This window comes from Falco naumanni, chromosome 13 (genome assembly GCF_017639655.2).
Source record: "Falco naumanni isolate bFalNau1 chromosome 13, bFalNau1.pat, whole genome shotgun sequence".
Taxonomy (NCBI): Eukaryota; Metazoa; Chordata; class Aves; order Falconiformes; family Falconidae; genus Falco; species Falco naumanni.
In genome coordinates this window covers 12972288-12995127 of record NC_054066.1, presented here as the reverse complement: position 1 = coordinate 12995127, position 22840 = coordinate 12972288, and the positions used below count along the sequence as shown (strand labels likewise).

The following is a 22840-nucleotide window of genomic DNA, read 5'->3' as shown; positions in this document are numbered from 1 at the left end:
CAAAATTCGCCAGTGAAGGGGAGATCAATTATTAGTCTTAATGTTGATGTTATACCATTTGCAATCAGTAAACTCAAATCTGATGCAAGTTATTATAAGAGCACACTTACACAAGACAACCCACTCACACAAGAACTCTGCCTGAATCTGCATTTTGTTTCTAATCCTAATATCTGAAACACATTTTCTGTTCTTCAAAACTTTTGATGTGGTTAGGCTTCCCTGTGAAGAATAAATCTGGGATGATCTATATCTGTTTATTAAAGGTGACCTTCCTTAATCTATTAACTAGCTCTGTTGGGAGCAATTTGTACTGCCACCTTTGCTTACACTTGGCCCCCAAGGTCACATGTCAAGAATGTCCATGTACAGCAAAGTACCAAAGCACTTTTTTTCAAAAAGAGAATGGTATAGATCCACAATCGTGGAAAGAATGGCTGTCTCACATAAAAATAAATTTTAAAAATCATATAATTTGTGTTACACATGATTAATAATGCAGCAGCGTAGAAGAAATCATAAAAATATCCTTTGTACTTCCACCTTAGGCCAATCTGCATCCAGAAAGCTGTCTTGAGTTATTGTCTTAGCACATTAAAGCATCCTTTTACAAACGTATGGTATGTTTTTATCCAGTGTGATGCATAAATGAATCAAACGCATTAACTGTTCCTGATTTTTTTTATATCTATGCATACTTCCATACGTATGTATACACATCTATACAAGCAGAATTTGCAAATGTCCATTAAAATAGCCTTACCTGTACCTATAGTGCAATGTCTATGCAATGGAGAAAACTACTTCTAAAAAGCAGAAAAGCTGTAGCCCATACACAATATAGATGAAACTCAAATACAAGAAATCATATCCAGCATAACTAATGGTGGATATAACGCCCATTTAACACTAGTACTTTCAGTTTGACAACAATTTTCATCTCATAATCATATTAAAAGTTCTTGAAAAAATATGAATTTTTCCAGTTCTACAAATGATGCATCTAAGATAAGTAATTTATGAGAACATCAGAAGTAACACAAGTCAGAAACAGAAGCAAGATGCTGTGGCCACTTTACTGACTTGTCAAGGTGCTCCCATTTTGTTTTGTTTACTAGTCAAAAGACCTCTCCTCACATTGCCTCTAGTATCAGAACTCAGCCAGTAACACCAGACTGGATGAATATGCATCACATCACAGAAGAGCACACAGAGAAACATGCTTTCATCTCTAGCCATAATTAATTGCTGTACAGTAATTTCCCTGTAATCCATACTACTATGTAGCTTCTGTACAGCTTCGTAAGAAGGCTACGTTTACGACTGAAAAGGTTAAACACGCCTGTTAAAAATACATTTTTTTTGTGGTTTTGATCTTACTAACAATCCACAAATCACTACACAGACAAACTTTATGTCTGTGTATGTATTAATTTATCCACTGTCTGGCTTGCAGACATGTAAGAACACACATAACAGGAGCAGAGGACATGCTCAGAAGCTCACTCAGATTACCAGCTCTTTTATTTCTCTAGGTTCATCTTTCACTGAGGGTAAGGTTCCATGATGACAAGCAGAGAGTAAATACACGCCTTTTCTCTCAGTTTACCAATATAGCTGCAAGCAATTTTTGCATACAGATATGGGAAATGTAAAAATGAAAAAGGAAAAAAGCTAATCATGCTTAATTTTTATGTTTTAGAGAAAGCATAATACAACAAGGAAGAAAATGCTTTTCAGTGAGTGGGAGCAGTAGAGGATTCTTAGAGCAGAAATGTGAAAACATGCAGGAAGGAAAGAGAGAAAAAGGAGGAACGCAGATGATGAAACCCAAATGAACAGAAATGCTGTCAGATAATACCAGTGAGTATCCTAACACCTCCCAGTAGCTTGATACATGTATACCGTGTTCTAGTTCTCCGGTCTGTCTTTCCAGCTCTTGCAGGCTATAGACTTCTTAAGCTACAGACTATGTCGGGATGACTGTTTAATAGCAACTCATGAACTACCACCTTCCATGGATGTTTCTTATTCCTTTAGCGTATCTACTCATTTTGGTCTCAACAAGCATCCCAAGTCAACAAGTTCATAGTTTTATTATTTGTCATTTAGAAAAGTTACTTGTTATTTTATTTTAGGCTTTCCGGCTCTCTACTGGGCATCACATGATATTTGTATTGACAGAAACAGAGCATTTCCCTCTTCACCTTTTCTGTACTACTCAGTCTTAAAGATCCCTGACATATAGCTTCCCAGTAGTCTCTTTACCAAGCTAGAGACTCCCAATATTTAAAACTTCTTGGCTATGGACCCTGTTCCCACATTATGATTACAAATATGTTCATTTGATTTGCTGAGCTGCAGTTACACATCACCCCCTCAGAACCGCAGCAAATAAGCAAGCAGACGTGAACTTTAACATCCACAACAGTATTGCAATCTGGAAATAGAGGTTAGTTGCTATATAATTTCTCACTCTTTCTGTTCACACTCTGATTATTCTGCAAACATCCCATCAAGCACACAAAACTATACAGTTAATTATTAACATCTGCTAGTTACAGAAGCAAGACCAAAAAAATTCTCCAAGTTTAGCTTACTTAAAATGTAAAATCTGATCCAATAAACAAGAGGAGAAATTACTGGTTCACCAAAGCATGCAAGTAAAACAAAAACAAACTATCAGTAATCGTAACATGAAAAAATATTTAACAAATGAAGTTTAATAATTTTTTTTTCAGATTTAAGGAGTTCAAAACACTGAATTACAGTGGCAGAAATAATGCAACTGTCCAGCAAGAAAATTTATCTTGCTGATCAATCTAAATTCAACATCAATGCTGACGTTGAAAGAAATGTATAAATACACATACTTTCAGTGAAAATAAGGGGTTTTATATAAACATTCTTATTTTCTTAGATATTACCGGCAACATAGAAGGAAAACACAGCTTTGTCAAAAAGTGATTCATAAAGATCTATTCCACAAATCCTACATGGTTTTGCAACATTAATGGCATCCTTATTATTTTCTTATTTAACACATACCTATTTTACTGAATGCTTCTCTTAGTTCTTCAAGCTCTTCACGAGATATAGTAGTTATGTTGTTTTCCATCTTTGGATAGCAAGAAGTGTCCTCAGTTGCTTATACCTAGTTACAACAAACAGGAGCTATATAAGGCTTTCATTCCAAGCACATACTAATACAAGTTACTGATCTTTTCAATGCAAGGTACCAGACCTGAATGACATTTCCAGGCCTGGCACACTCAAACACACACAAACAACACTCTAAAAGTACATCAAACACCTAGCAATTCTTTTCACTCTAACAGTGACTGAGAATTCACAATAGCAGCACCTGATTTCATACACTTGATGTTTTCATTTGCATAGAATATGCACTGACCAACAAACTACCTCAGCTGCTTGAGTGGTTTTCCAATATTAAAATCACCGCCTTACATTTCCACAATTTTTAGAAGCATTAATTTTTAAGTGCAATGTGGTATCAGTGCTGATTAGTGGTCAGTGCTAGGATCTAGCCCTGCAAAGCAGTGAGCACTCCAACACTTGCACAGGAGTAAACCTCAGTGGGACACTTCCAAGCACCAGCTTACAGACAGTGGGTGAATGCTGACTGGCCTTTCCACAGCTGCTGCAGAAGTTACCACCTCCCGACCTTTACTCCACTCTTTGGACAAGCCTGTTTTCTCCTGACACTGTCAAAGAGCTGAATAAAGGCTTTTACTGAGCACAGAGATTGGAATCTCAATGTGAATCCACTTGCTTTACCCAACACCATAAAAAAAAGCAAAACAAAACAGAAGACACCTTCACAAGGGTTTGATAAACCTGCAGGAGAGATCCTTGCAGATTTCCTCTCATCAAAGTTTTACTACAACAGGATGATTCAGGCCCTTGTTAGTAAGTGCAAGTTGTTAATAGTCAAACACAATTGTATTTGTACACAAGCTTGTATTTGCATTTGCCACTTCCCACATCCCACTGGTGCACACGCAGTACACGTACAGCAGCACCCGCCTGCCCGTGCTAGAGCTCCAAGCAGCACTTGGCTGTAGAGAGCAAGACCTGCTCCAGGTGGTACTGTGCCTACCATAAAGGAAAAGTTTTGTCTTTGCTTTTAGTTTAGGAGCCAAAAAGTGGCAAAAATCTACCTTAGTATTTTCATCAAAGTTGTCCCAGAGTTGGGTATGTTTTCCCTTCTGATTTAGTGTTTTTGCTTTAGAGCATGAAAAATATTCTTACAATGGCCAGATTATTTACTCATAAATAATTGCATTCAGATCTGCTATATGCAGTTGCTTCTCCCCTAAAAATCATGCATATCAACAGAACTGAACTGTTGCCCACTGGATGGGGAAACCTGAATTCAGCAACTGTTTTTTCCATGGACCTGCTGGATGCCCTTGGGCAAGGCTGTACCTTTGTTTCCACCTTTGTACGTCCTGACTAACCAAGTTACAAACTTTCCTGGTGCCTCATAACTAGATGGTTGTACAGTGCCTGCAACAACAGGATCCCTCCAAGGTCTGCTGTAAGACACTAATAACAGGATGACGTTTCAATTTGGAATAAAGGAGATCAAACATCAGTCTGAACTTTTTTAGGAAATTATTTTTTCCCCATTCTAGTTGTGTTTGTTTTCTTTCAATCCCTGATAATCTGACAATGAGGAAAAACCACAAAGCAAGCAATCTCACAGGTCACCAGCACATGAGAGAAGAGGCAGCACGGCACTACATCAGCTGCAGTTTGCTTGGGGATCACGCCAACAAGTCAGACAGATTTCCTAGAGGTTTATGAAGGAGTGCTGCAATACCACTGATGAAAGTTATACCTACTTTTCTGTGAAAACTGTTTTAATACAAAATAAATTACCCGTGGTCAGCCACAGACAGGTATAACATTGCCTCACTACATTAACCACTGAAGTGTCTCCTGATTTCAGAATTGTATGCTGTGACATCACTGCTGGGGATTATTTCTCCAAGAAAGGTATCACACGTCTGCATTAGTGATGTCAAAGCCTGACATATTCTGCAAATGTGTACAATACTTGTTCATCACAAACTGGCTCTCCCTGCCTACCTATGAAAGGAGACTGAAGAAGTACAGCACAACCTGTTGGTTTGCATGGCATTCACAGGTTGCCCCTCCTTGCTTGGAGACTGAAGAGCAGAGGGTCAGTCTTTCTTCCTTCTATAGCTACCCCCAGTTACACAGTAAGTAGGGATTCCCACTGTACCCAATGCTTAAAGCTGTCAGCACTCTTACGTCCTCATATTTACACAGTATCTTTCAGGAAAAAAAGGAGACATGATACAACTTGTCATAAAATTCCAAAACAAAGAAAAAATACATTTGGGTTAAAATAGATTTGCAATTTTTAAAACGTTAAGAAACATAGTTAATCAACATATTTGTATACCATGTTGGAAAGCATGTCGCTGGATGGAGATTCAGGTAGCCAGAAATTAGAACCTGATCAGGATACTGCAACTGACAGTTTTACTCAAATTACCAATTCAAAGCTACACATTATGGCATTCCTCCTCATACTATTTTGCCTTTTGTTGAACCCAGAATGTTACACTTATTTATATTCCTATTCCATGCAAGTAAGAGTTAATAAATGAAAAAGCTTTTTAGAGATCTTTCTTAACTGTAACTATGCACATGTTTAGATTGTTAGGCAGTTTTCAATATTTTCAATGATTTTGATTCCCTCAACAGTATTTCCATAAAAGCAGAATAAGTTTTACCCTTGATTTTCCAATACAAGAAGCAATGTGACAATCTTTTAGCTGCTGTTTTTACTGCTGGTAAGAGAACTCTGTATGGGAGAAAATAAACTATCCTATACTATGAAGTACTCACTAAGAATTCTTGATCTGTTTGTAATGAAAAAATAGTCTGTAGGAAGTGCTGGAAAGGTGTCTGGAGCAAAGAAAGAAATGATGAATGAGGTATCCTCATGTAGCTAAACCTGTACGCACCATGACATGAGCAATGCTCATGAGTTAGCAATGAGTAGCTCCCAACCTTTATCCAAGTATTTTTTTAAGTAAGCAAAACAACTATTTGTTGAAAATAATATAAAAATACCATGACTTTGTTTTAACGAACAGGTTTTTTTCCAGTTTTACTTTTTCTCTTGTTTTTTATTAATTCTTTAGGGTTTATGTTTTTAAGTTTGTGCTTATCTAAAACCATCAGAGGGAGGTATTTCCTCCAAAAAATGACTTGAAAATTAAGATTCTCATGTAAAACTTCAATCAAAGGTTGGGGTTTTAAGGAAAACAACTAACATGAGAGGTGGTGAAGCCTTCTGAGGTAGCAACTGTAATTGCCAAACTATTCAAGAAAATAGAAGAAAATTTTTGTCACAAGAATATGCGACTACTGTCTCAAAGTAGCAAACTAAAAACTTTGATTTGGGCTCTATCAGCAGAGTAAGCATTTATTTGCCTACACTCACACTGCTGTGTAAGAGAGAAAAAACAAGTTGTGTACTACGTGACCAATTCTCATCTCAGCAAATACGATTTCTGCTTCTTTTACGGCAGTAGTTTACTTTTCTTCCATGACACTATATAAAAAGAGTTCTTAAACAACAGTGGGTTATTTTAACAAGATCTTGTCTACTTCACTTGGGTTAGTATTTTCCGTCTTTTCACTGGGACTGTTCTGTGGGTCACACAGGATATGGCTTTGAGTGTGGGTGGCAAGATAAGTCTTTTTCCTTCATGTCACTCAATCTTATTTAAGTACTAAAATCCTACTTATCCATTTTGCTAAGCTTACTAGCAGCATGTACCAGTCTTCATACTCAAAAGGAAAAAAGCCAACATTTAAAATACGTAGTCAGATAAAATTACACACAGACATTTCTGGAAGTGCAAGTACCTTGATTTGAAACCTGATGTGGCAATTAAAAATAAATTGATTAACAAATGTGGAAAATATTTTTTGGGAAAAAAACCACATTTAAACACATGTTACTAAGGAAATTTAAAGGAGCCTGAAGCTGCAAAATCCCTGAAGACAGTACTCCGAAATAGAGACAGCACATCAAAGCATGACTGAGATATTTAGCCATGCAGGTGCAAGAGACAACACCCACTTCTGTCATACTGTTAATTTTTTAACTATTTACCATTACCATGAGTCAGATTTTATCAAAAACAATTTCTGCTTCACTCCTCCCTTTTTATGATTCATAATTTACATTTTCCATCATATTCTATTTCGGAAAACAGCAATCTTTGACTTCCAAAGATGTTGATTATTTCAGCAACACAGCAGAAACATCTGTTCCTGAATGAAGCAGATAAATAAAGCTAATACCTCTGTTCTAAAGCAACAGTCTTAAATACCCTATTATATAATTACAGGGTAAATTAGCTGGTCATTTAAACAGCAGAAGTGCTGCAATCATGGTTCTGGCATTCAAGAGAGATCCAGTTTGAGCAGAGACAACGCCTGAGCTAGATATTTCAGACAATTTCAATATAGAAACAGGAACCTTTTACCTAAGCTAATAAATACCTTGCACATGCAGGTTTACCACCCAAGATGACTCATTCAACAGGCAATTCTGACAAGACTTAACACTAAGCCTCCAAAGGTACACATCTATTTGAACTATGACTACCTGCTGAAAGATACATTCATTTACAGAGAACACATTGCTCTGTACCCTGGTAGTATTCATATGACACTTATATTTTCTGTCGTCTATGCTTACATTAAACCACCTTCTGCTGCCCCAGGACAGGGTAGGTACAAACACTGGGTTTATGCCGAGAGAGTGCCCTTGGATCCTCTTTTCAGTCCTTGCCAATATGCTTAACATGAACTGACAATATTTATCTATTCCTAGCCTGCCTTCTATGCCTGGGAGGCTTTTTTTATCTAAAGACAATTCACTGGAGTCTCCTGGAAATGTTCCACATCCAACATTAATACAATTACAAAGTATTGTTGATACCATCATGGTATTCCTTTGCCTGTGGAGGACTATCTGTGTCTGAGCAACCCCCGTGAGTAGATCAAGTAGGCCAAACTGCAGTGCCTGCCACTTTTTTGACCTGTTATCAAAGCTGTCAGAAAAAAACAGAGCAGTTAATTAGCAATCAGGCCCCATCACTACAGGCAATTGGCAATTTCTTCTGCAGCTCTTCATTTCAAATTCTATTTGCCTTGTTTCCATGAGCAGCTGCTTCTGCAATAACAATGGATATTACAAATGCTGACTCAAGAGCTTATTTTCTTTTGTTGCTTTTTGTGTGACACACCTCCTCTGTCCCTGGTGCAAATACCACTCTATTGCTGCATCATCCTTAAATCTGTTGATTCTAATGACTAACAAAGCTAGCATAATTTGCAAATAAAATCTGTGCTTTATGTCAATAACCAGCTAGTTACTAATATGTACAACTGTATCTACAATTACAGAACACAAAAGTAATGCTTCTCTTACTGGATTTTAACTCAAACAGCTATAGATTTTAATGCGAAAACACCCCACAAACCCCATAGTTAACATGTAGCATTTCTGTGCCAGTTTATCTGGGTTTCCTTAAGCCAACGCGGTGGGAAGGGGGTAGTTTTCATGCACTGCTAGTCTCTTTTAAACTCTCACCAGACCAATTTTATCCCATCTCGGCAAGAAAAAAATTGCATTATAAGGTATAAGACATGCAAGAGGAACATTAAAATAAGGATATCCATCAGATGTTCCCTTCAGTAAGCAGAAAAGAGAAAATGCTGCTGTATTTTAACTAAGAAAATGCTAATTAAACATTGGTGAAAAGACTTACATATAACAAAAATTTGAGCAATGGGATTAACTGCCATTGATATACAGAACATTAGCTTTATATAAATACACACAGAGAGTGCACAGAGGTTTCTGATCTCTTTTGAAGATAAAGCTGCCCAAGATTTTGTTTGTTCTGTTTTTTGGTTTGTTCCTCGCCCCCCCCAGCTTACACTGAAAGATCATTTTACTACTTACGCCAAGATTAATCTGGATCCCCAAATACAAAGATGATTAGGGGCCAACTAAATCAATCCTTTAGCAATATGAAAGGACAAATGATTTTAGGTGTTTTGCTGATGGTCTGTAATGAAACAGCAGGGGACATCAACTTTTTTTCAACCTTACTGGAGAGTACCTATTGATCGTACTGTTTTTAATGACAAAATGAACGATCAATAGGGTTCAGTGACTTTATAATTGTTGTATTATTATTGTTTACACTGGTATAGGATATGGAAGGATGGCTTCTCTTTCCCATATCAGTGAAAAAGCTGCAGGAGACATTAATAGGAGAGAAATACATTTCACGTTATCCAAAGAGAAATAAGTCTTTATTGCAGAATACAGTCATAGAATACCAGGTTGGCAGGGACCTCATTAGGATCACCTAATCCAACCTTTCTTGGCAAAAGCACAGCCCACACAAGATGGCCCAGCACCCTGTTCAGCCAAATCTTAAAGTGTCTAATGCTGGGGAATCCACCACTTCCCTAGGAAAATTAATTCCATGGCTGATGGTTCTCATCATGAACAATTTTCCCGGTGTCCAACTGGAATCTCCCCACAAGTAACTTGTACCCCTTAGCCCTTGTCTTTTCCATGTGACTCTTTGTGAAAAGGGAGTCTCCACCTTCTTTGTAGCCACACTTTAAATACTAAAATATGGTGACAAAGTCACCTCTGAGCCGCCTTTTGTCAAGGCTGAACAAACCCAGTTGTCTCAGCCTCCCCTCAAACAGCAGGCTTCCCAGACCTGTGATCACGTTTGTGGCCCTTCTCTGGACCCTCTCCAGCCTGTCCTCATCTTTTTTGTAGAGCAGGGACCAAAACTGAATACAGTATTCCAGGTGCAGTGAGTCCTCTAAACACAGGAAGCATCAAGTACACCTGTAGAATGATGAGCACTGGGTCTTACACAGAAAGGAGATTCAAAAATAGATACATTCCTAATGCAGCAAAGAGGATGCCTGTAAACCTTTAAAACAGGAGAGCACCAAAAGGTCAAAGTAATTAGCTATATAAATACATACACCTGTATATATAAAAAAAGATATTGCAACTGCTGAAGCACATTGCCAATTTTTTGAAGAAAAATCAGGGTGTAATTATGGTATCTGGTACAGTTATTAACAGAGTAGTTTGAAGTGAAAGTTCTTTAAGTATCATACAGTCAGCCTGAAGCTTTACTATCTGAAAGAGGCAGAGAGTATGTTTCTCAGCCTCAGGTTATAAATGTGGCTGGATATATCTATGACCATCAAAATTATTTAATTACTAATTAAAGTTAGAGGATAACAATGAAGAAATGTTATGCTTCAACGTATAAACTGATAATGCATGGATTTTTCCTCAGTCTTCTATGTACAGCATTACACAGTGAACCAGGAATTTTTGTTGGGTTTTTTTTTTTTTTTTTTGGGGGGGGGGGGGGGGGAATTGGCAGTGGCGTGTTTTTTTTTTTTTTTAAACTTCTTCCAAAACTGTGTGCACTGATCTTTGCTAAAGGAAGACTATAAAATCAGCCAGTGTGATAAATTTTGTGCCCATGAAATACACATCTCATGTACGGAGGACCAGAAGATTTACATTGAAGTTAATTGTTCACTCTCTATGGGAACTTATTCAAGTTAGTACAGTAACTCTGGTGAATAATAAAATCAACATTTCCCACCATGCCTTTAAGATAAAAATGAGCGACTCAAGAATAAACAGTAAAAAAAAGCTGAGATACCTAACTGTTAGACTGGTAGCGGGCCTGATCTTACTTCATTTGCTATGATACAAGTACAGACTGATTTCATGAGGCTGAAGTCAGAATGAAAAGCAATTCCATTATAAGGCAGATACATGCTTACTTTAGAAAGATACCTTTACATCCAAACAAAATGCCTCCAGCTTCCTTTGGCTTCCCCGCACACAGAACAGCCATGCAAATTCATCAACAGTATCAGTTTCACAGTTTCCTTCACATGCATCATTCAAGAGCATTTCAGACTGCTGGTGCTTTGTACTGTTGCATTCAGCACTCCAAATAAAAAACATCAATGGAAACCTTACCTATGCCAGAAGGACCACTTCTAGGAAAGTAATTTTGAAAAAAATGCTACTGTGTCCAGAGTTCATGGAAGTACCTTTCTTGAAACATTCTACTAACCTAACCTGTTTACAGTTTAGCTACACCAACACTTCAGGTTGAATTTGCCCAACCTGGTTATCTCAGACCATGTGTGATGTGATCTGGTTTGGTTAATTACTTATTTTTCTAGGAGTTCTACAGGTTTCACCTGCCTCCAGCACAGGGCTGCTTGTGTTTTATCCCATTCTACAACAGGAGCATGAAATCTGTGTACCCCATATCCACAGGCAAAGCAACACCTGTTTATACAGCATTAAGCCATATGTTTCCTGAATTATTAGACTCATAAAACTCCTGCTTGAATTTGTTGTGTTAAGGATTATTTGAGACTGTACACTTCCATTTCATTTGCACTATGCATGCTATAGTCTAGAATAGCAGGTAGTATGCAAGAATTTGCCCCTGCAATTGTTCCTTGCAGCTGCTAAGAGAAGGCACAGCACTTTCCCCTCCGGTTCCAAAGACGAAGGGGAAAGCTGGTAAGTGAACTCCAGTCTTCCAAGTCCCACAACAGATTACAGGCCACTACTCCTAATCTCATTTGCTTGAATACCACAAGCCCTGGTATTAATGAGCACATCATCCACAGCAGATCTGAAACAATGACATTCTCTGTGAAATGGGGATGCTGAGGCAATACAAGTCAATACCACTACGCCCTGCAGAACTGTGTGCATGAGTTAATGCCTTCTAACTGTATTTTCTGATGTTTATAGATACAGTCATTCATAACACACTAGTAGTTGTTAGATCGTTTTTGCAGGTAACACAGCAAGAAAGTTAAATGTGTGTATTTCTGCAATATGGTGTGTCCTGGACTCCCTACCTGTTACCAAACCATTTCCAGATGAAAAAAAATATGCACAAAGCTGCTTCCATGCAACAAGGAGCTTCTCTTTAGGACTTGAGAATATCAGGCAAATCAGTATTGTAAATACAGAAACAAGATTTCTCTCATAGATCACTTGGTAAGAGAACACTTCTGTTTATCAGAATACAAAATCAGATCGTCTGCAATAAACAGTGTACTAAATCTGAAGCAAAGTCATCCCACTTTTGAGATGGGTTTTATGTTTTACTTGACAAAAACTTCAAGAGTAAGTATTCCAAACTATCTGCATATTTTATATAATTTAAATATAATATATTAGCTTTCCAGTAAATTAGAGAGTATAGAATCAAAGTATACAATATAAAATACTAAAGAGTTGTGCCATAATAAGCAATAAATTAAGGGACACAAAAATAAAGTTTCCATACAGAACTCTAATCCAAAGTAAAGGTTGGATACGGTGAATGTGGTAAAGTGGCACTTGCTCTTGGTTCTATTGGACACAACCTTTGCCTTGGTGAAAGTTCAATAACAGCACGCATACGTTATCCCAGCTATGCTGAGAAGTGCAGACACATAAGGAAAATGAAAGCACAGTAAGAATTTAAACACACTCAAACCATAAATCTTAATTACCTTTTATGCCATCTCAACATCTTTCATGATTGATTTCACATACTTGAAATATTTGTTTCATTCCTCAACATAATACATATCAGGAAGAAGTATGCAAAAAGCATAAACATATTCCTGTTTGTCAAACATAGCAACTACCCGCTAATAAGAGGCTATCTCCACTGAAAAGTGTTTTCATAACTCTTTGCAAATAAAAGCAGCTTATGTTCTTATGGAAATGAAACAGAATAAACAAGAACAGATTTGCTACAATCTGCAGTAGAAAAGGATGGTCCTATTATGCCCTTTAAAGAGGTCTGAGCCTGCCTACTACTTGCAAGCAAAGCGCTTGCAGACAGAGCGCAAGGTACACAAGTTTAAATGCCTGGATGATTTCAGAAGCTAGGAAGTCTACCAACCTATAGCAATTCAGCTCTGAAACACACTAATCAAGCCTTACAGTTGGTTTAAAGGAGATTAGTTACTTTAGCATTCAGGTAGAGAGCATCGTCCAGAGGCTCACAATGCACATTATCAGATATTATCACAGCAAAGGTACCAGAGCTATCAAGGACAATTTTTTTTCAGTTTTATTCCTGTAATTTCAACTGCAGTCAGCTGAATTTGTGTATTTTCAACATCTCTAATAATCATGCATAAATACACTAGTCACAACTTAAGAAACAAATAACTCAAGTACAATGCAACTGCAATGATATTCCTTCCAAGAGAGACAGAAGCAGCTCCTGTTTAGTGCTGCTATAGGAATGCCAAGTGTTAGTGTGAACAGAAAGGTTTCTCAAGGTCTCAGTTCCATAGCTCAGGAGCTATGAAACACACAGGGAAAGTCATAGACATACTCACTAACATGTTGATTTTACAGTAAGAAACTTTTGCCTCCAGCAATAAAATCTGCATGCTGTTAATGGTACACGAGGACAGGAAAGAATAGACAAAAACAGTGGCAGGAAAACCAGAACTAGGCAATTCTCTTGGGAGACACGAGATCACGCAGAAGACCTTCCCTTTCTTGAGCAAACCCTAGAACACACGTCTCCTCTAGCCTGTTAAAAAACACATTTGTAGAAACCACTAGGATTGCAATACACGTGATCTTTGTGGATGTGGCGCTAATCTTCCTAATATAAATCATTTTAGTGTTGCTTTAGTTTCCACCATTACCATCCAGAGTCTAGAATATTTTTTACCTTTTGCTGATACAGTTAAAACCAGTGCTCACAAGAAAAATTCACAAGTCCCGGTATAAAAATCATGAAACTTGCAGCCCATTTCCGAGAGCTGTGTGGCTTACACTCGAGACACCCATATTTACCTCCATGCTTCACATGCCTAACATAGTCAAAATCAGGTCTGCAGAAGCAGAAAATTAAAGTCACATGTACTTGCAATAAAAAAATGTATTCACGTTAAGCACTAATGTTAGCTCAGGAACATTGCCGAGCCTATCCGCTATAACTCAAAATAATAATGGTAACAGAAGTAAAGCAACTCTGTCATCTCATCTTTTAATCCAAGAATCTGAAGTTGGGGTTTTGAATAGAAATTAAACGTTTACAGGTACTGTTTTGAAAGCAAAAATCTAGCTTTTCCATTTTACATGTGGCAATATCTGTATTCCAGTAATCCATGATTGCAGAGCTACATTCAAATTAATTAGCAAGGTATTAAAGTTAGGATGGTGCTCAGGACAGATTAAGGTGACTTGGTGGAAGAGATTTATTTACAAGCATAAAGACCACAGTATTCACACTGGTCCAGGAAGCATTTGACTGAGCCTTGAACAGAAACCAGATTTGTCTTTCAACAAGTTCAGTCAACTTCCTATACTGCTTCATTTTATATGAGCTCTTCTTATCTCCTCTTACCAGCAATGTAATTTGCCCTCTGGACACATCATTTGATACTCTCCTCAAACCAAATTTATTATACTGAAGCCTATGTCCCATGCTGACTAGTCATTTGGCTTCCCTGTACACAAATGTGCTAGACCCTCCTTCCTGGAGAGCTCCTGCAAGCCCCTGTCAAGCACCTCTTCTGTTCCTCCTATTCGACAGGGCTGCCCTTGTCCCCACATCCACCACCATGACCCACATGAATGTCTTTGCTTGCGTATCACTTCTGCACGTGTCTGCTCGGTGACCAGGCAAATAAATACTCTGTGTCTGAAAGGCCAGAGTTGCTGAGGGTCGTGCTATCCAATTAGCATTGGAAGGTCACACCTTGGATGGTGCCACCAAAAGCAAGTAAAAAATACAGGTTGAATCAACACCACAGCCACCATAGCACAGGATGCCAAACCCAGAAATTGCAGCAAGATGAATGCCTATTAAGGTCAAAGCATCATAGTAGTTTTACCATGCAAATGCATGGTAGATGGAAAGTCTATCATTAATACACAGAAAATATGAGAAACTAGGAAACAGTTTGTCACAAATGCCATTTGATTACCAGACACTGCTCTAAAGAATAGAATATTAAGTCCAAACCCTGTTTCTCTGTGACATTTCATTAAAGCAAACCACACTAAAATATAAATGGAAAGGCTACACTAATAAAAGCAAGCTCATTCAGGCACTCCATCGCCAAGTCATTCTTTTGTGCCTAGGCTGACATTACATATCAAGTTTACAACAGCAAAAGGGAGTGAGTTTAAAGACACACCAGCAAACGATACTTAATCTCTTTCTCTCTCTGTCCAGGTTTATGCACGTACAGCTTTTGTTAGCATGCAACTACAGTGACAAATAAAACTGCATTATTTTTGCAGGAAATTACCATATAAATATTATCTGTTATATATCTTAATCAGGAAACAAATCCTGAAATTCTTCTTAAAATATTTGCATCAACAAGAATTTTGTCTGCACCAGCAAAAATCATGCTCAGAGCTCGTGATGTGTTGACAGGACCCTCATTTGTCAGAGGGGCTTTATGAGTATCCCAGTACTATACAAATAAGTTTAATCTTGGAGGTTATGCTTTAATTATTCTTTTACTTCCTTATTAAACTATAGCACTGCTGGTTAATTACTAAACAGAAAAGCTAACCCAAAGCAATAGTTATAACCCCAACTCTTCAAAACATAATCACATCACACCCTAACTAAAAAAAAAAACAAAAAAACTCAAAGGGTTTTAAAATTACTCATATGGAATGACATCTGCCTTGCGTTTCCAGATACTTCACATTATTCTCAAATTAACTTCTCAAGATTTTCTCTAATTGGAAGGACTAGAAACTTGTTTTAAAATTAAACAGATGCTCACAATTTCTCAACTCCACAAACCGTGACTTTTGAAAGCATCTTCAATTTTCATGGAAAGCTCAGTGAAATTATAAGACCTGATGATACTGTGGAAGTCACCATCTTCTGGTCTGCCTCTAAACTACAATTTAAATAATGCATTTCTAAAAGTGACAGCACTACTGAACTCAAGTAGTTGCAATGTTATCTTCACCTCAGTATTTATAGTAAGGAAACAAAAAAGTAACCAGAAATGTCAAAATACAACAAAGAGCACAGCTTTTCACCATCCACCCCCTTCTAGCACAGCAATTATTACCAGTTTCACAGACAAAATCCTGCTGCTGCTATTGGCAAATCACCATTTCACATAACAAACTCCATAGTTTTTCAGTTTGATGGATATTGCACTGCATCTCCTACCATCAAAGCGTACTCACCTTCAACTGTTCAATCTGTTACATCACTGATACTTTTACAATAACTTTTGCAAGACTGCCAGGTTTTGTCCCAAACCTCTATTTCTTCCAGATTTGGTGCCACTTATGAGGTAGGACATACTGTACTCAGTGTTCTTTGCTAAGGACTTATCCTTCTATGGCACTCAACTTCAGAAAGGTATCTTTTTCTTAACCCAACTGGAATATTATGAACAATTTTTTCTCATGTCCAAGTGTGAAAATAACATTTAGTTAGCCTGTAACTTAAATAACAAAGCTATGCGACCGAACAGCCCAAGAAGCAGGAGAGGAGGAAGATCTTAAAACAGGCACAGCTGTAACACTCCAGAAAACTACTCCTTTTTTTCTTTCCCTGTGCCTCCTCACTTGTAGTCTGAAGTAGGAAACTTCAGCTTGCTACAAATACTGGAACTCCAGCAGAGCGCCACAGGTAACTCTTACTAATGAACTTAGTTTTAAGGTCACCCCAGAAGTTAATCCTGTGAAGATCATGAAGAGTAATGGTAGAAATGCACATTCATTCTCCTCCCCTCAGCAATTCAGTTTACACCCACATATTCTTCATATTCTAGCTAAATGCAATTACTAGATGGTACCAAATAGATGTATGTTGCCAGAGTATTTTTCGGTTTTCCTTAGTTATCAGAAGACAGTATGGCCTTTTGTCACCTGTTAATTCCTTGTTCAACTCTACATGGTTCAAAAGATTATTAGAAGATTAGACTGATCAGCTAGTATACTACAAGCAAGCCAGGATTTTCTGTCATGGAAAATTCATCAGTTATTTTTGGTTTCCTATTTTCATTGGTCAAACTAGAGGGAAAAGGAGGGTCTTCTACAGTGCGGCAAAAGCAACTGGCAGCATTTCAAAACCATCCAGCCTCTGCAGAGTCCACAGATGCATAAATGCCACCCATTTGCCAGCTCACAGCCTTAAGGAGCTATGTTTGCTGAAGTACTGAGGATAAAAGCAGCATATTAGTAAAACTGAGCAACTACAACTAAATAGAGTGTTACTCTTCAAAACTAGAAGACTACCTAGGGCACAAATGAAGTTCATTTGGTGGTACTGCAGCTCTTAATTAGACCAGAAAAACACAGCTACAGTTGTTGCCAACTGTCAATTTTAATCATATTTGGAAGAGGGAAAAGAGAGAATTCTCTGAGCAAATTTTTTGTAACTAAATTATTAAAAAACTTAGCCTTATGATTCATATAATTAGGAGATAGCTTTCATTTAAGAATATAAAGTTGTTCCTGATGCTTAGGTGAAAAATTTACCATCTTTCTTACAAACATCAGAAATCAAAATTAGAAATGAAATTTATAAAAATCTTGGGTTTAGACAAATTGACTTTTTTTTTTTAATAGTTTGAGCTGACATGAGCAGACATCCCTAAGCATTTAAATTATAAGTTGTTATCATGAAAAAAATAAATCATGACTTAAAAAAAAGAGTAAATATAAAACATAGCTAGGCACTTCTACTAAAACAATAAATATCTAACATTTTATTCATGTGCTGCAAAACAATGCATAAAGGTGTGCATGATTTTATTAACTGGAATTTTGTTTCCTTTTTTCAAGTATCATGAAAACATTCCTCTTAAGAGGATTGTTACTAGCCTAGCACTATTTTGTAAACCTAAAACTGACAGTTTAAAAAAAAATACTTGTTGCTTTACAATTAATGACCTGAAGTCCCATAAAGTGAGAAGGATATGCTTATACAGTTATCTACAGCCTAGTAACTATAGCACAGAATACTTACTACACAAGAAAACCTGTAAGCTGGTCATGCAGATGACGTTCATAAGGAGTCTGTCTGCTTAGTTAAACATGAATTCTGAGTATTCTACATTTAATATGTATTTACATTTGCTTTGTGTTAGTAATTTTAAAATGTCCCACACTAACATGACAATTGTTTGCTCTCAAAGCCTGCAGTAAATGCTACAGTCTTTCCAAAATTGCCAGACAACTGTCCAAAGGCTTTCCGAATTGTGATACTTTCGAAGTGAAATATTAATATTTCTTACACTGTTTGTAAGTCATAACACTTATTAGGACTTAAAGTAGATTTCTAAATGTTCAGGAAATGAAGTATGTAGCTGGAAACTGCCTCTGATGATAAAATGACTATGACCAAGTCTCAGATGAATCAGCTCTTTTACAAGGGCAAAACATGTCTCCCAAGATCTTACAAGATATGTGTTTTACTTCATTTAGTATTTTAACTAAATAAGCAGACATTTTGGATTTTAAGTTAGCTACAAGTCTGCACTAAGAGGCTCATCCTCCTCCCACTGACCTTCACAAAAACCAACAGCTGTCACTTTATGCAACTTTCTAAAAGTAACACTCTTGAGTGTTAAACAAGTATCTACATTTAAATCCCTATTTTTAAATTTCTAAACATGGCACAGAAATATTTATTGTGCTATTACTATAATGAGCAAGCCAACACTATGCTTACCTTCCATATTTCCATGCAAATATGAGAGATAAGCTTTCCCACTGTTGTTACTGGTCTATTTCCCTCTGGTTGAGGAGTCCAGCTGAAAGCAGTACAACTGAAGTGACAGCATAACGAAGCACTTCTTTGGTAGCACAGAGACTATAGTAGAATCTAATTACTCATCCAACATAGGCTTATTTGGTTGAGCAGGACAGATATGGATTAATCCTATTGAGATCAAATGCCTCAATCTTAATTTACTTAGTAAAAAGCAGACTGAATAAACTATATGACAAAAGAGTTTGTCCTATAGATTAACAACCACAAAAAACATTTCAGGAGGAAAAGCATGCAGCAGTTTTGGAATGCAACAGAAATATATGATTTTATTACTATAGATAATTTAATAATTTCTACTTCACCCAAGGCAGTCTATCAGAACTTTATTAAAAAAAGCCCAGCATGGCTGACCCAGTAGCCATCTTTCACCACAGCAGGAGGGCTGCCATTTTAGGGTGCAAGCCACCTTATGAAAGCAAACCTAACACAGAGCACCACAAGTAGGGATTTGCTCTGGCATGAGAAACATTCATGTTGCTGTCAAGCTTCTCTTGGGAGCAGCTTTGGTAGGACATGACCAAACCACTTTGCCCTTGCCGAAGAAGCCAACCAGGAGGTTGGAGTTTAAGGCAGAATGGATGGTCTCAAAGATTTTGGAAATTTTGGGCAGTGTGATTTTAATTGCATGTATTTTTAAAATTTTCTTTAAAAAAAAAAAAAAAAAAAAGAGTACATTCCCTTTCAATACCATCTTTATGCAAAAGCTCACTTACCCTGACACACAGAGCGTTACCAAAGTGCAAGAGGCAAATTTTGCCAAGCTTAATTTCATTAGAATGACTAAAAAAAAAAAAAAAAAAAAAAAAAGCTGGAGTAATTCCCATATACACAGTGGAAACCTCCACTTTGCAATGGCATATCCACATGTACATTTTAGTTAATGCTGACAAACTTACATTTTACTTTATTCAAAACACTACAGAGCTCCCAACACTGTAGCTTACAGAGCATATATATTTTTCATGTATGTTTAGCAATACTTACCTGGAGACATATAGTAAAATCAGAATAATGAAATCCCTTTGGAAAGATCAAAGACATAAATATCGATGATTAAGACGAACAAGATCGAAGCTTTTGGAAGAATTTGTCCAAGAGGCCTTGAACTACTGAAGTAGTTATCTGTGGACAGAACTCAAGTACATGGTAACTCTTTTAGGATCAATGGAACTATCTATAAGATTTGAATTTATGTGCTATAACATTGTGCTGATGTGGGATGTGAAAAATATTCTGCCCCATACAATTAAGTGGCTGATACAGGTGATGACAAATAAAGCAGAATATATATTTATATTCAGTTATGAATTGTTTTCTCACCTAATATAGCGTGTTACCTAAGGTGGGAGGGGAGGGAAAAAATATTTACAATCAGAGTCAAGTCCTGATGACAGCTATATGGCTGTCAAAATCCATATTGGTTTCAATTCAGTATCTCCTGACTCTAAAAATCAAGCTCAGAAGGACTAGAAACATCACAGAAGTATAACACTAAGCTCAACAGAAAACAATTTCATACTACTTCATACTGACCTACCTTTACGATATGAGAGAACAGAATCCAGTTTCCCTTGGTCATAAGGGGATAAACTAGCACAAAGAGAAATGGTAGGACATGTGGAAACAAAATGGAAGAAAAGGAGACATGGAGCTTAAAGAGGATCTTAATAAATTTGCAAGAGAAAAACATTCCAAACTGTAAAAATTTTGGAAAAGAAAAACCTATCAGGGAACAGCTGGTTTGAAAAGAAACAAGCAGAGCTAGCTCCTGAAGCTCACACTGTGCCAAATCCTTTAAATGAGCATTCAAATAAATATAATGTTGCTGATAACATACTGTCTAGTATTTCAGCTTTTCTACATATCAATGTTTTTAATCAGTCCATTCTACCAATGATTATTAACAAGATGAAAGGATGAATACACTAAGCGAATTAAAGTGGATAATACTGGATCCAGCTTCTTTTTTCCCTTTTGCTAGCGCCTATTATTATTAAGGAAACATCTGCAAAAGTGCCCTGAAAGTGGGTTGATAATCCTTGCCCACTAGAAGAATGCATATAGAAGCACACAAACTGCTTTATGCATAATTTATTTCTAAGGCTTAGCAATACCAGTCTCATTAATGAACTATTGTGATGTACTTCATTCTCCTTGGACACCAGTATGTTATAGCATCAACAAAATACACAGCTCCACACAGAAAAAAAAAAAAACAACCTAGAATTTCATCAAGTAATTTACATTTAGACATACCAAAACAAATAATTATGTATATAACAAGGTCATGACTGACATTTATTTCCTGCATGGACCAGCTGAATCAAAGCAGAAATCATGTAATAAGTAATTTTATTACAAACATAATACACTGTAGAATAGAGAAGTCACCCTTACTGTTTCATTTCAGCCTTTTTTAAAGGTGTAGCAGCAGCGATCCTTAAAAACCTCTTAATCAAGTCAGATTACATGTCCGTAACATAGAACAGGTTCTATCAGTAACCTGGAACTCCTGATCCATATTGATGTGACTCATGCCAGCCACTGTTGTTGCTGTTAATATCCCATTGCGTATCACAACACGACTACTAGTCAACCGTTTGCTCAGTGAATGTCAAGGCTGAAATGAGCTAGTGAGACAACATCTTACACAGAAGATCCTGAAACCTAGGTTTTAGACTGAAAAGCATTTGTAGTTGCTTAGCTCAGTACCTTCTCCCAGAGCTACATTTACAACTTGTTGTTTCCTTATTGTGTGGGCTCTCACCCCAAAATTATCAACTCAAGAAGTCTTGATGTTACAATATTGATCCTGGTAGTAATTACATTTCTGCAAGTTTCCCCCACAGCTACAAGCCTCAACAATAATACTTTTCTGGAAATACTGGAAAACAAGAAACAAGTAATCAGAAGATATATACATAAAAGCAACTATTTTTAATAGCAGTAGTTGGAGATAAGCAAAACATAGTCATTGCTGCTATATAAATAATAAGATCAGGTTCCAAAAGAATGTAAGATCTAACATGTTATCCCTCCAAATAACTCAAATGCTTGATTTTACATCATCAATGGCCTTAAGTATATAAGCAGGTTCATTCACATAAAAAACATGGATACATGCTTGCAGGACTAAGACCTGTCTTAGAAATTGTAGAAATAAAAGACCTAAGAGGAGCAGATCTTAATATTACATATTTTCTTTCCTCATTTTTTTCCCCTCTTTTACCTGTTATTTTTTGTTTACTAGTTGGATTTACATAGCCTGTTTTTAAACTCTTCTTGTCTGTTGTCCTTGCCACTGTTTACCGCTTCAATTTGTAACCTTTTTTTAAAAACATCAAACCAATATTCAGGGTGAGATATAATTTTAATTTGTGCCCATTCACACCAGCCAAGTTGAAAGCAACACAAGCACAGATACACAGAGGATGCTGGAATATGCATTTTTATGGTGTGCTGGAACAATGCAATGCGTTCAAAGGTCAGGCAACTATGCTGACAACTACTTTCATGACAGAAATTATAGTCTTCAAGTAATCATGCCAGATCATCAGATGTTATGATAGCAACCATGCAAACTATCAGCCACAAGCACACCTTGATATTACACGAAACTACTTGGTACGGTTCAGAGAACCTCCATGCACCATCATGGCTGCATTTCCTCTGATCACAGTATCAGCTTGTACAACATTCTTGTCTTCACAGTTCATGAGGCATCATCACACACGTGCATTTAAACGTCTTAGTTTAACCACCTGTATCCACCTGCAAGAGACAGCTGAGATTTAACTGCAACTGCACTAACCACATGGGGGAACATCCACATACATCCAGAGAGTGGATGAGCCCCAAGAACAGTAGTTCTACCTCAGAAT

At 37.1% G+C, this 22840-nt stretch overlaps 1 protein-coding gene across 6 annotated transcripts in view; it reads right to left on the bottom strand.

The window, feature by feature from the left end:
- The window catches only part of PLS1 (plastin 1), a 47351-nt gene that overhangs the window by 21332 nt on the left and 3179 nt on the right, over positions 1-22840 (bottom strand). For 3 of the 6 annotated variants that reach the window (XM_040612851.1, XM_040612853.1, XM_040612852.1), the window contains exon 2: positions 3049-3154. In XM_040612851.1, the coding sequence (XP_040468785.1) occupies positions 3049-3118 (70 nt within the window). In that variant the 5' untranslated portion in view covers positions 3119-3154. Of the gene's footprint in view, positions 1-3048; positions 3155-5904; positions 5965-18857; positions 19004-22840 lie in introns of those variants that run through there. The other 3 variants (XM_040612849.1, XM_040612854.1, XM_040612850.1) reach the window with 2 other exon arrangements.